The following is a 14,247-nucleotide window of genomic DNA, read 5'->3' as shown; positions in this document are numbered from 1 at the left end:
CATCACAATATTTCTATCATTTACACAACTTTAATCAATTATATGTATCGCTCGATTCTGAATGAATGCCTACTTAGACATCTCAACAAATTTTTAAAATCTTTTGATTCTAATATATCCATTTTTGATAAATACAAAACCGAAAATACTTACACCATGAATTTTCTTACTTAAGAAATACTTCTACTCAAATAAACTTGTCCCCAACAAGACAAAAAGTCTCTAGAATGTGGTGGTTTAGGGCATGGCCTTTGATTTCAAGTATATTTATATAGTCCTCACACGTGGGCATCAAGTAAAAACATGATAATTTATAGGTTGAGCCAAGAAAATATATTATGAACAATAATTGCATTTCTTTATTTTATGTAGACAAGTTTTGAAAGAAAAAAAAAAGAACACTTAATACTTGTTATATTATGATGAAATTTGAGAAATAGTAGAAGGCAAAAACGAGTGAAATTTCCACTTTAGGTACAAAAGGTCAAAGCTTTTGTTGCGTGCAACCGTGCCATTAATATTATATATATATATATTAGAGTACCTCTTTTTTTCTTTTTTTTTTCCCCTCTAAAATAATATATTATTTACTGAATTTTACCTTTTTTCACTTTGAAAAATGATGACAAATGTTGGAGGTTAGAAGGTCTAAAAAAGAACATTGAGGTTGACTCCTCAACAATGGAGTTATGGAGTGGCTATGCACTTTTGTCCCATGAGTTCCCTTATTGGCAAACAACTCTCATTAACATGCCTCAATTTTTTGAGGCATTTATCTTATACTTTCACATGTGATATATTGACTCTTTTATTACTAGATTTGTAGTGGAATGATCTTGTCCTTCGTATTTCAAATTTGAATATCTAATTGAAAATGTCGTTCAAAAAAATTGAATTAATCGAATCTTATTAAGAATATTAATTATACACCAAGTTGATAATCGGAGAAAATCATTCAATATTTCAACCCCACCAAAAGTAGGGGATTAGAGGGAGTGTTATATTTTAATTTTAAAAAAATCGAACACGTCTAGTGTTTGATTAGACACAAGTCATTTATAATGTTACATGATCATTTAAGCTTATTAGGAACAAAAGACAAATCACTCTAATCAGAGAAACTTATGAAAATTATTCTTTGGAGCTACTGATATGATTTTTCATTTTCAAGAAGGAAGAAGATAGGATTTTGAAATTTACAGTTTTTAAGTATGCCATACCAATTTTATGGCTATTAAAACTTGTCATTAATAAGAGTAATAAAATAAATGCAAGTTAAAAATATTCTCAAATTGGGGGTGTTTCTAGATAAGTAGATAATCCAAGAAAGGTATTGGTAATGCAATAATAAAATTATGGAGTGGATCATGCCTTAGTTATTAAAAGAAAGTTTATGATAAAACAACTAATTACACTAATTCTTATCCACATAAAAAGGGAAAGAATCAATAGGTCTCATTGCAAAATCCTAACAACTCTTAAGCTAAGATTTAATAATTCCATCGATTATATACGTTTGTTTGACTAATACCTTGTTTGGGTGGTTATTACATATTGTATTGTATTATGTCAGTCAGTTTAAATATAATATTTGTATGATTGTCATTTAATCTTTTACTGTATCGTGTTGTTAGATTTATCATTACGTAACGGTGAAAAGAGTCATTTAATCTTTTTTTTTCCTTGTTCATTATTTATTAATTCTATTGTATCATTTAACCTAGCTTTTTATACTAATTCTACACCGTAATACTTTTCTAATAAGTTTATCTTTTTAATTATTAATATGTGCTATTATTTAATAATAAAATAATATAATAGAACGTTATATATATTACGAAGCAATACGTAGGAATCCTCCAAACAAGTGGGTATGCTTAGAGGAAAAGGTGGATTCCCAAGATACATTCCAATCTAATATTTCATTTTTTATTGTCTCCTAATATTTTTGAAGATTTAAGCATACTTTTTAAACATTTTTGAATGTTTTGGGGAATATTGACAAAACTGCATGACAAACTAAAAGATACTGGAAATCATTCACACTTAAAAATTTGAACTTTAATTGTGGAAAATAAATATTTCAAACCCCCTATTACTCCTTTTAGCATCATCTTCTTCGGCTACTTTTTGACAAAAGACATGCATATACACTAATATAGGGGACAATTTTATTTTTTTTTCATTTGAGTAGAACATATTAGGTTATAAAAAACTTATGCATAGAGTATTTATATCTAATCTTAAAATTAATGAATCAGAATAAAAATATATATCACTCAATCATATATACATATAGTTATTAATTTGGTATAATATTCTGTGCGAATAAGTTTTACACTAATAATTATAAGTGAATATTAATTATATATATATTATGAAGATTTATAGTGGAACGAATAAGGTCCTTTCAAATTTTTATTTTTTTTTATCTTAACTATAAATTTCGATTTCGAGCGGAAAAAATCCTTTGGAGAACATTTACGCTGAAGTCCCATGTCGTTTGTGGAATTAAGGCATGGATTCCTTATATGGTCTTGAGATATTCTTTCTTAGCTTCGTGAACTAGTTTTAAAAGTTGAGTTAGGTACAAAATTGATTACTTTATCATAATATTAGAGTCAAGCGCTATATCAATTTATTGGATGTTTGGGGTATTGGAGTCCACCTCATTTGTGGAGTTGATATACGTATGATCTTTTTACATTATCTTGAATAATTTCTATATATCTATAAGCTAACTCGTGAAATTGAGTTAGATTCAAGGTCAGTTTTTTATCAGTTTCTTCCTTTAATAAACTTGATGCACCGCTAATTCAAATTAGTCAGAGCTAAACCAAAAAAAAAGTAGTAATAATCTAAAGATATATATCCAATCAAGAGATTCAGTTCTCCAAAGTAGAAATTAAATATGAAAATGTTCCAAATATTTTGCAAAAAAAGAAGAAGGTGAAAATACAAAATATTAAATGTAAAAAAAATAAAGACAAAGACTATGAAACCTACCATGGGCCAAAGAGTACTACTTTGTCTCCCTTTAGCAATGAAATTTACCACCTGACTTGATGCCATTAGTAAAAGTTAAAAGACAAAACTGCCGACAAAGCTACAATTTTTCTTTCTTTTTTTCCTAATTAATACTAAATAATAATGATAACACACTAACAAAAATTGACATCCATAAACATAAAATAAATTAAAACTTTTTCTACTAGCTCACGTGACCACAACCAACCATCGAACGACACGTGTCAGAAGGAGTTAATTACGGAGAATTAGCGGGACATACACAAATGATTAGTTTTTCACACTAATTAGCTTCCAATGAAAGGAATATAATTAACACCTTAATTAGCTACTAGTGTTTAATTTGGTGGTCCTGTATTTACTTTACATATATATATTATTAGACGACTATTAGAGAATATAAAGTTTGTCTTTATGTGGTATTCCATCTCTATCCAACATGAAAAAGTAAAGTGAGGTTTATGAAAAAAATAATTAAAATTAAAACCATGAAAAATTGAATATTAAGTACCTCCTAATGACCAACATTTAATGTCATAAGATAAAAAGAGAAACAAATAGGGAACTATTCTAACATGTGCTAAAGGTAAATAGGCTATGGAGTTTGAGTGGTGAAATTGAGACATTGGTACAAATGTAAGATCTTTTGGCAATCTTATAAGAAGATTTTATTTATAGTGTTTGTCAATCTAAATGGTGGACATATTATATATATATAATGTATAGGCTTTTCTCTTGTTGTTTCTTTAGGTGTTGGATATGGTGAACTTTGCTCATCTTGCTCTCATGAAACTTAATTCAAAATTGTAGCCTATAATGATTGTATTTTTTGAACTACGTATGAGTCTATATATACGTTAGGAACAAATCTTTAGGTGGCATATAGCTAGCTTGTGTGGAAGTTTAAATTGAATATGCATGTTCAATATCTTTATTAACATGAAATATATACATATCTAGATATAAATCGGGTCATAAACATATAAAAAATTTGATCATTTGAAGTTTTGAGTCCTTGTTGAACCAACACATGTAGCTTCATGAACGACTTTAAATAGTTTACTTAGTCATTTTAAATGCTTCAAAGAACACATAAATAAGGCGAAGATGGAGTTTTAGGGAAAATCATAATCGGATATATATAATGGTTAAATCTTTATTCTTGATTTTCTGAATGAAGGGTAGCTCGATAGGGATGTAAATTACTATGATTGATCGTTCCTCAAGGTTGAAAGATAACAAGTCAGTTCAATACCCTTGTAATAATGTATTTAGATAATTCTCATGTATCTCGTTTCTTGTATGTGCTTTTTTACGATATTTGTTTGGTCCAAAGAAATCACTGCTTATAGTAAATATATAACAAGTCAGTTTATATCCATGTAATAATGTATTTAGATAATTCTCATGTATCTCGTTTCTTGTATGTGCTTTTTTACGACATTTGATTGGTCCAAAGAAATTACTGATTAATATATATATATATGATTTCAGACACTAAGGCTCCATTTGTGTCAATTTATATATAATTTTGCATCTATTAAAAGGGAAACAAATAGGGAACTATTCTAACATGTGCTAAAGGTAAATAGGCTATGAAGTTTGAGACATTGGTACAAATATAGATCTTTTGATAGTCATATAAAGAGATCTTCTTTGTAGTGCTTGTCAATCTTATTCAAAAAAAAAATTGCAACGTACAATGATTGTATTCCAAGAACTACGAGTCTATATATCATAATAATTGTATTGTGTGAGGCCCATCTTTATACTTGATTTTTCTAGATGAAGCTAGTAAATATGATTTTAGATACAAATGTTCTATTCGAAGCTAACTTTCTATTTTCATTTTGTTTTTTAATATTCTCTCACTTTAATTGTCGAAATTTAAAATCATCACTATCATCTATTACTACGCAGTCGCCATGAACAACCACCATCAATAACTATATCCAATCATTACAAGTCTACCGTTTACGACCACCTACCTTCCGTAATCATCATTCTTGAAAATAACCAATACCAGTTATTATTGCCGTCGACTTTTGAAGCATGTTTTATTGGAGAAAAAAATTGTCACAATATTATAAAAATTATGATTTTTTATATCCATTTCATATTAAATTTAACATTTTTCATTTTTTTCTCAAAAAAAAGATAAATTTTTACACAAATAGAAATATCTTAATAATCATATTCAAACATCCTAAATATAAAGAATTAAAGATGATCAAGAGACTCATAGGTGAGAAATGGGCCATATAAGTCTTAACTGGACTAAGAAAGCCCATATTTGACACAGCTTGAATTGGGCCAGAATTGGAGGGACTCTTTGCATCATATAGCCTATTTTGAGGCCTCTTTCAACTAATCAAACATTATTTTGAGTTTTATGGCTAATTAAATTTCAGTCATGTTTTTTTTTAATACAAAGACATCATTTGGACGATCATACCTTAAAATTAAAACTGTAAAATTACGGATATGTCCAATAACTGCAAATATCGAAACCTCAAGATATATTAGCTTACCGTTCTTATTTATTGTAACTCCTTCTTTTGAGACCAGATAAGTTGGGTAATTATAAAATGATAAATTTTGAATATAGAATAAATTTGTGAAAGCTAATAGGACATGCAACCAATGAAATTTTCTCATATGTTTTGCCAAATGTGTAACAATCTTAGTTTCTCTAGTAGTGAAATCTTTATGTTATTTATAAAAATATAATAAAAAACAATAAAATTGAGATAGTTAGATAAGTTATTTTTTTAAATAAAAAAGTATATACCAATATATCTATTTTATATTGATAAAGCTTATTATAAGTGTTAACAAAATATTGATCATATATCTTAGGGGTGGAAGTGCAAATTTCACAAAGCTTAAGGTGTGTCTTTTTCAGTTTTTGACAGTTTGATAATCTTCGCAAAGCTGAACATATTCAAAACCCTACTAAAACCTCTGTTGTTTTTCCTCTTAAAGAGTCAATAGTAGTCTTAACCAAAAATTTGTAAGCGGAGATTAATGGCAGAAACGATGGAAGTGGAAGTGGAAGCTGCGGCGGCGGCAGAGAGAGAAGCAACCAACAGTGTCATATGTCAGTTGGCTGACCCAGAAGGGAATCCGTTGGGTGCTGCCTTGTACCTCCCTGAAAACGCTAGTCCAAAAGAGCTTAATCAAGTTGTCAATAAGCTTCTCAGCAATGTAAGCAATAAGAACTTCAATGTTTTTTCTATTTTTATTTGAGTTCAACCTATATAGATTGAAATTATTACCAAGGAAATTAAAGAATAAACAGTTCTATAAGCTAAACTGCTTTCATGGTTTAAATTGAATCATAATGATTAGTTAACAAGTAGATTCTAGAGAATTACGGCTACGAGGAATCATGGTGTATTAGATATCATTTCATAAGTGTCAATTTTCATGCTGACTTGTAACTAAGGGAATTTTTGGAGTTTTTCAGGAGGAAAAGTTGCCTTATGCATTTTATATCTCAGATGAAGAGCTTGTGGTGCAGCTTGGATCATACTTAGAGAAGAATAAAGGTAAATTGTGTAGTAGAGTTGTAATGTTATGGAGCTTATAAGTGATTATCGAAATGTTTATTTTGCTAATTATTGATGGAGATACTTTGATGAGTTTCATTGCAGTGTCTGTGGAAAAAGTCTTGACCATAGTTTATCAACCACAAGCAGTGTTTCGAATCCGCCCTGTCACTCGTTGTTCGGCCACAATTGCTGGTACAAAATTATTCACTTCTCTTGTTGTTATGCTACTGAGCATTTTCTCCCTGTGATCCTTTAACTCTGGCAATTGATAGTGCGGCTTAAAGAATTTATGCTGTGGGTCAGTGTTGGTGGAACGGCAGTGCGGATTGAATACTTTGACCAGTTGCTAATCTAAGAATTAACACTGTGTTTGGTTCCAAGATGGAAAGGGAAATGTGCATTTTTTATTCTGATTTAATCTTCTGTTATGGAAAACATATTGTTCTTCCACCCTTGGACTTAATAGACATTAGTGTGAGCATCAATAGATGGTTCTTATTTGTTGAAAGCAGTAGGCTCTTTATGAGCAAACTAAAGATCGATGAGGAGAATCTCAAATGAGTTTGCGAGTAGCTCCAACAAGCTTTGTTGGTGAGAGGGAATTCATGTAGACTATTTGGTTGGGGTGAGGGATCCAAGCTTTCAGACATTACCAGAATTTTTCAATGGCTATGATCGTTTCGTAAGGATCGACGTCTGGGGAGGGTAAAGTGTACGCAACCCTTACCTCAGGTAGAGGGGTTGCACCCGATAGACCCTCGGTTCAACAGAAACAGGGGGTGGGGGATAACAAAGCATGAACAATAATACCAGAAGAGGGATATAATGCAGGTGGAGAAACATATCACGGAAGAAACATCTGGTTTGGCTTCACAAAAAAATCCTCCTCTTTACCTACCCTTTCACATTTCCATTATTTTTGGGAAGGTATTGAAGATTAAAAAATAACTGGTGTTGGTGGTGGGCAGTTGCCAAAACAATGGAGTTTTAATATGCTTATGAGAGAATGTGAACCCCCCTTGCATGAACTTCTGTGCTTGATATGTTCTACAGTCAGGATTTTATTTTCCACCTGAGAGGCATTTGGTTCATGCAAATAGCTATTTAATCTTGTTTGTTGGTGATCTACAACCAATTCATATGCACTTCTGTTTTTTGTACTGACGAACATTTCTTGGCATGTCGTTATCTTTTTCTGTATATCTTTGTCTAGTTTTCTGTTTCACCCTGGAACCTTCACATTTGCTTTAATCCGTTTGGGTTTTGTGCTTGCAGGTCATACTGAAGCTGTTCTTTCAGTTGCCTTCAGTCCTGATGGACGACAGTTGGCAAGTGGATCTGGTGACACTACAGTTCGTTTGTGGGATCTAAATACCCAGACACCGTTGTTTACATGTCAAGGTTTGAATCTAAGTTTCATAGGCATGAGTTGCAGTCTCAGTTTTTCATTTATTATCTTACGTAAAATATAGTAACTGAATGATAAAGGTCTTTAAGTGTATCCTCTTACAAAATTTATTTAGCTGATTACCACTTTTGAGAATGATAACTTCTTAATATGCTGGGATTAATATTTGGATATTGTACTTCCCTCAACATTCTCATACTCCTGTTTAAATCCTAGTTTGGCTACTTTGAATGCATTTTAGGCACTGGTCATTTATCATGCATCTGGTCAGATGATATTGTATGTTAATTTTCCACAGTGGTTTTAACATCGGACTGTGAGGTCATTTATTTTTCTGTAAAGTTCTGCTTATTCTATTCTTATGCCGCAAATGCTGCAGGGATTGCCTGTTCTTTCCTTTTGAAATTTCAGCATCAAATACTAGTTATGAGTCTGCAAGCTACCTGTATAACCAAATATATTGCAGTTGCTACGCAACAAAAAGAAAAGTGAAAAGAAACAGGTTTTATGTTCTATATAATTTTGCCAATGCTTCTTGTTCCCTTTGCCAAAGTTGCCGAATCATGGTCTTACCCTTTATGTGTTAAATAATGTCTATGAATGAATAGTGACTCTATATATCCTCTTTGTTCCAGGGCACAGAAATTGGGTTCTTTCTGTTGCATGGTCGCCAGATGGTAAGCATCTTGTTAGTGGAAGCAAGGCTGGAGAACTTATCTGTTGGGACCTTCAGACTGGGAAGCCTTTAGGGAATCCGCTTACTGTAAGTCATCTCAGACTTGTTTTTGTATAGTTATTGAGATTGTAGAACTATGGATTTTATGTGTTTTTGCCTGCTGGGCTTTATGGGTCAAGATCCCTGCTAAAACAACATTTTCCTTGTTAACTGCCGTCTGTTGTGCCTCAGTTACGATAAATCCTGATAATCTTTCTTTTTACCGGATGAAGATAAAATCCGGATAATCTACTAGCAACCAGTGTTATTGAAGTTTAATTACAGTCTGTGCAAATAGTGTATCTGTGGAAGGGCTCTATTTTTCTTTTCTGCTAAGTAAGGAAACTTATTAGTCAGGTTGAATATTGTATGAAGTGATAGCAACCAAAGTCATGGAAGTAAGGAACTCGAATAAACATACAAGAGCTTTGTTGAAAATTAGGGAGAAAAGATTTTAATAGGAATAGATTGAAGAAAGAAAGGAATATCTGTTCTTTTTATTCAAAAAAAAAGAAAAAAAGGACTATATAATAATTTAAGTTAACAGTCAATTACTAGATTTAATCCGTAGGAGAAGAGAAATGAACTCATTCATGGAAATCCTTACCTAGGGGCTAGGGGAATGTAAGGAGGGGTTCAATGGAGAGATACTAGGGTTCTTCCCTTTGACGCGCACAAGGTTCAATCATCTAAATTCAAATTCAAAAATAGTTGATGAACTAAACCCTTATGACAACTATTTATACTAATGGGATTTTTAGTAGTGGGATAAGGATAATAATCTGTGATTAAATTTGGGATAAACTTTATCCCAGTTTCGGTTTGAGGTGTTAACTGATCCTAAGATTATGTTATCCCACCATTTGTACTACCATCCCATATAGAAGCTGGGCCTTGTTCGTGCGTTGTAAATCCCATAAGTTTTTGTTTGCGCCTTGTAAATACTTGTTTAAGCATATTGTCGGCCTTCAAATCCTCTTAGATGGCTCTCTTAAAAGTTCCTCGAGCTCTTGAAAGTTGTTTGAAGGTCTTCACGCTCATGACTGCCAGCTTGAGAGTTATCATGAATTGAGAATTATTGCCCACTATAGGCGGTATTATTGGCTAATGTGCTTATGTTTGTTGGTAGCTAGAATTCGGAGTGTAGGTGAATCCTCAATTGAACCATGCAAAGTAGATGTCACAGGATGTATATGCATAATTTGATCAATCATTGATTACTTTAGTTGTATCTATAGACTATGAGTGTCTGCAATGTCAAATTATGGTTGCTGAATGCTGCCCAAGTGGCTCAGTTCAAACTTCATCTTTCCTTCCTTTTTAATTTTGACATTATCTTCTATTCTTATTTCATAATACCTACATATACCCCTATGAAGATTTTCAAGTAAAGAGGCCTTGAATTAAGAAACAACATCTAGGTCCTCTATTCTGTCTTTCTTGACTTAAGTCGTGGCTTTTTGTGTGACATGCACATCTTCCCTTTGTTGCTTTTGTCAAAGTAATTGTCCCTGATGCCAAAATAATTGGCTCCTTTTGACTTGCTGTAGTGCTTTGTGAACTGTTCAAGAGAAACTCTTTGAAGAGTCTGATCTGACCTTGTCATGTTGCAGGGCCACAAGAAATGGATAACTGGTATTTCTTGGGAACCTGTACACCTCAGTGCTCCATGTCGCCGCTTTGTAAGTGCAAGTAAAGATGGCGATGCACGGATATGGGATGTTACCACAAGGAAGTGTCTCATTTGTCTCACTGGCCATACACTTGCAATAACATGTGTAAAATGGGGTGGAGATGGAGTTATATACACGGGGTATAGTTCTTTATACATTTCATTTTACAGATTGTTGTCATGTGTGTAGTATATTGATCTCTGTGGCGAGCATCAACTTACTGTGATGGGCCACTGGATGTATCTATTACTTGAACTTTTTCCTTTGGTGCATAGTTCTCTCCTTTTTTTGTGTGTGTGCACAGAGAGAGAACGAGCCGTTGAAGGTGTGTGTGTGTGTATACAGAGAGAAAACGAGCTGTTGAACCCAGACAATAGTTGATGATATCTTTAATATGGTGTTGGTAACATTTGCTAGTTCATATTCCAGATCTCAAGACTGTACAATCAAGGTATGGGAAACCACGCAAGGGAAGCTGATACGTGAATTGAAGGTGAAGTCTATAACTTTTGATTATTGTGGGACTATTCAACTGCTCCGATGCATGTGCTGTGACTTTGTATTATTATTCATCACCTGTATAGTGTATTCAGTGAGGTTGGTATGTGCTTGGTGGGTTTTCTATATTTCCTTGAGATCCCTGTGAAGCTTTCTTTCAATTTACATTTGAAGTAGAAAGGAAATTTTCTGATTGCTCAAATGTGAGGCTTGTGATATATTATCATTTGTCTTTGTAGTCCATTCTGACATGTGGTCAATTTTTGAGCATCTTTGTATTTCATTTTAAGAAACACTCTGTCTACGGTGGAATAAGTGTACTCCTGTAGATTTTGAAGCTAGTGGATGTGCATATATGAAAATTGGAGTTTCTCGCCTCCCATGGAGTAAGATGTCTTGGGAATTATGACTAGATGGGTAGTTTCTTATTTATGCTCCTACCATTTCATGCTATGCAGGGTCATGGACATTGGGTAAATTCTCTAGCATTGAGCACTGAATATGTTCTTCGAAGTGGAGCTTTTGATCACACTAATAAACACTTCGCATCTCCTGAGGAAATGAAAAAGGTAATCTTTTGGTATTCCTAGTCCGAAAGCTTCTTATGTGCTTAATTTAATTTGCCCTCAATATTGCAAGGATTCACTTATATCAACTTTAGTTGGATTAAATTAAGACTTCATCCCCACACATCCTTATGAAGATACTCTGCTGTGGAAGCGTGAAGTGTTTTTGTATAATAACTCAACTTATGGTGAGAGTGAGAAGTCACAGGAAGGTTTGATGTTCAAAAATATACAAGCTGAGCTCATCTCATCCATGATCCAGTAGGCTAGTTTAAACGACCTCCTCAGTCTGGGAGTGCTGCAGTATGACATTGATGAATACGCCTCAATTCCGCGTTGGTGTCTGCTATATGATCCTACCTATCCATTTGAACTCATTTCATTCCTACCAAAAAAAAAAAAAAAAGAATTTCAATGGCAGATAATAACTAGCAACAATTTTTTCGGTTTTCTTGTGAGACAAGATGTTGACACAATAGTGAATTAAGTAATCTTTTTGAGCAATAGCAGGCTGTATAATTTTGGAACTCACAGCTTAGTCCTTAGAAACATTTGCAAAGGTGAGATATCTCAGCTCGTACAAGATTGGTTGTATCCTTTTTGAGTGAGTGCCAGCTCTGTACTTGAAACAGTTGCAGAGGTGAGATTTTCTCTCAATTAAGCCACTCGTACAAGATTGTTTGCCTCCTTGTGTTGTACCTTTTACATTTTGCTAAAAAGCTAGGGTGACTGAAGAGATTCTCAATAGAGATGCCCCAGCTAGAAAAAAAGAAAAATCTATCTTTTCAGTTTTGTTGATCAACAAAAACATAGGCTGCATATACTATATGAGGATTTGTGAGGAAAGCGATGACAACAAATAGAAAGGTACAAAAGCTGGGGGTCTCTCTAACATATAGAGGCCTCTCTAACATATAGAGAAAAAGAACCTCACTGTTTTGACTCTTGGAACTCAGATGGAAGTTAACAAAATCGGGTGTTTTTCACTGAATTGGGTCTAAACCTAAAACTTAGGGCGTCTTCTATCTTTTGCCTTATGCTTTCCTCAACTACTGAGATTATGCATGCCTATATCTTGTGGATCTCGAAGCATCCCATATTCTCATTTAGCAGGTGACAGGGCAACAGTATATACCAACGAGAGGCAAAGAGCAAATGAAGAACGAGAATCTTTGATGCTATTTAGTTGCTCCAAATTGTAATTTCTCCATCCACACAGTACTTAACATTGCTCTTGTTTCATTGCCAGGTAGCACTTGAAAGGTACAACAAAATGAGAGGTAATGCCCCTGAGAGGTTGGTATCAGGATCAGATGATTTCACAATGTTTCTATGGGAGCCTGCTGTCAGCAAGCACCCAAAAACTCGCATGACAGGTCATCAACAGGTTAACAATCTTTCTGTGCTGTAAAGGATGGTTTTCTCCGTGTGCATGTGTGCTTTGACTGTGAACACGGCCTTCATTTTTTGTTCTAAGCATCAAACCATGAATTTCAATTTTTGCAGCTGGTTAATCACGTTTATTTTTCTCCGGATGGTCAATGGATAGCAAGTGCTTCATTCGATAAGTCAGTAAAATTATGGAATGGAACCACAGGAAAATTTGTTGCTGCATTCCGAGGCCATGTTGGACCTGTTTATCAGATAAGGTTAAAATTTGCCATAAAACTCAAATCTTCCATTACTTCAACAGTCAACTGTTAGTTACTATCCTTGTGTTTTGCACAGCTGGTCAGCCGACAGTAGGCTACTTTTGAGTGGGAGCAAAGATTCAACCTTGAAGGTATGTGTTTGCATTACCCTTGGTCTTGTCCTGTTAAAAACAAGTCATTAAGAAAATCATTTATGTCTGTATTAGGTTTGGGATATCCGGACAAAAAAATTGAAACAAGACCTTCCCGGCCATGCTGACGAGGTAAGCTTCTGCCACAGGCATTTTCAGTCTCTTTCTCTACATAACTTTTTGATAACTTTGTCTATCTCTGAACGTGGAAGGTTTTCGCGGTCGACTGGAGTCCAGACGGCGAAAAAGTAGCATCTGGTGGTAAAGATAGAGTTCTGAAGCTATGGATGGGATAGAAACAAGGGTGACTCCACCCCTATACCAATGAAGCTCTTGTTTTTAGCCTGGAAAATTCAAGGCCCCTACTTTTATTTATTAGATATATAAAATATGTAATTCAAGTAGTAATCGCCATTCTTATTATTATTAATATTAATGATATACGTGAGCTTTTTACCAGCCATTAATCACATAATTCTTACTTTATATTGTATTTTAGGGATTTGGTTGTGGTAATTATAGATGAGTGGTAGATAGTTAAGGTCATAATTCCTCTTGTTTTCTCCGGAACTTTAATTTAATCAATTTGTTTTTAAGTTTGGCTATAAAGAGTTTCTTCGTACAGTGTCTCACAATAGAGTTGTTTCAGTCTAATCAAATCGTGACAATCTAGATTGGAATTGAAAGTGTTAAAAGAGAAAAATACAAGCTGGAATATCAACTTCACTTATCGAGTTCCAATTGCCCCTTTTAACGTTAATTTTCGAGTTAAAAATGCCCAACAACTTTTGATAACCCAATTATTTTGGATTAATAAAAAAAATTATCAGATTATAACATACTTGTAACAAAGTTCTGTACATTTTTGAATTTTTAAAGAAGGATTCAAGGTTATCATAGTATTTTTTCTCTCCTCCAATTGTCGTCTCTAGCAAATTTTAATTTTTACAACTAAAAAGAATGTCAAAAATCTATACACATTGAATTCACATTTATATATTTTAAAGTGAAAAAAAACTTGAC

At 33.3% G+C, this 14,247-nt stretch overlaps 1 protein-coding gene and 1 long non-coding RNA gene across 2 annotated transcripts; one reads left to right on the top strand and one right to left on the bottom strand.

Moving 5' to 3' along the window:
* The first annotated feature begins 5,861 nt into the window (after window positions 1-5,861).
* On the top strand, window positions 5,862-13,691 carry LOC101261215 (notchless protein homolog). Its single transcript, XM_004236194.5, has 13 exons — window positions 5,862-6,234; window positions 6,497-6,578; window positions 6,684-6,773; window positions 7,857-7,982; window positions 8,625-8,752; window positions 10,318-10,517; window positions 10,807-10,870; window positions 11,334-11,444; window positions 12,691-12,828; window positions 12,948-13,090; window positions 13,170-13,224; window positions 13,300-13,356; window positions 13,437-13,691. Exons 1-13 carry the CDS (start codon window positions 6,055-6,057, stop codon window positions 13,518-13,520), a joined length of 1,458 nt encoding a protein of 485 aa, XP_004236242.1. The 5' UTR covers window positions 5,862-6,054; the 3' UTR covers window positions 13,521-13,691.
* LOC104646621 (uncharacterized) lies at window positions 11,590-12,695 on the bottom strand. Its single transcript, XR_740767.3, has 2 exons — window positions 11,974-12,695; window positions 11,590-11,826 (listed from the first exon to the last, which is right to left on the bottom strand). It is a non-coding gene; the product is annotated as an uncharacterized lncRNA (long non-coding RNA).
* Window positions 13,692-14,247: the final 556 nt, after the last annotated feature.

Source organism: Solanum lycopersicum, chromosome 3, assembly GCF_036512215.1.
Source record: "Solanum lycopersicum chromosome 3, SLM_r2.1".
NCBI classification, from domain to species: domain Eukaryota; kingdom Viridiplantae; phylum Streptophyta; class Magnoliopsida; order Solanales; family Solanaceae; genus Solanum; species Solanum lycopersicum.
The sequence above is the reverse complement of the archived record's forward strand: the minus strand, read 5'-3'. Positions and strand labels throughout refer to the sequence as shown.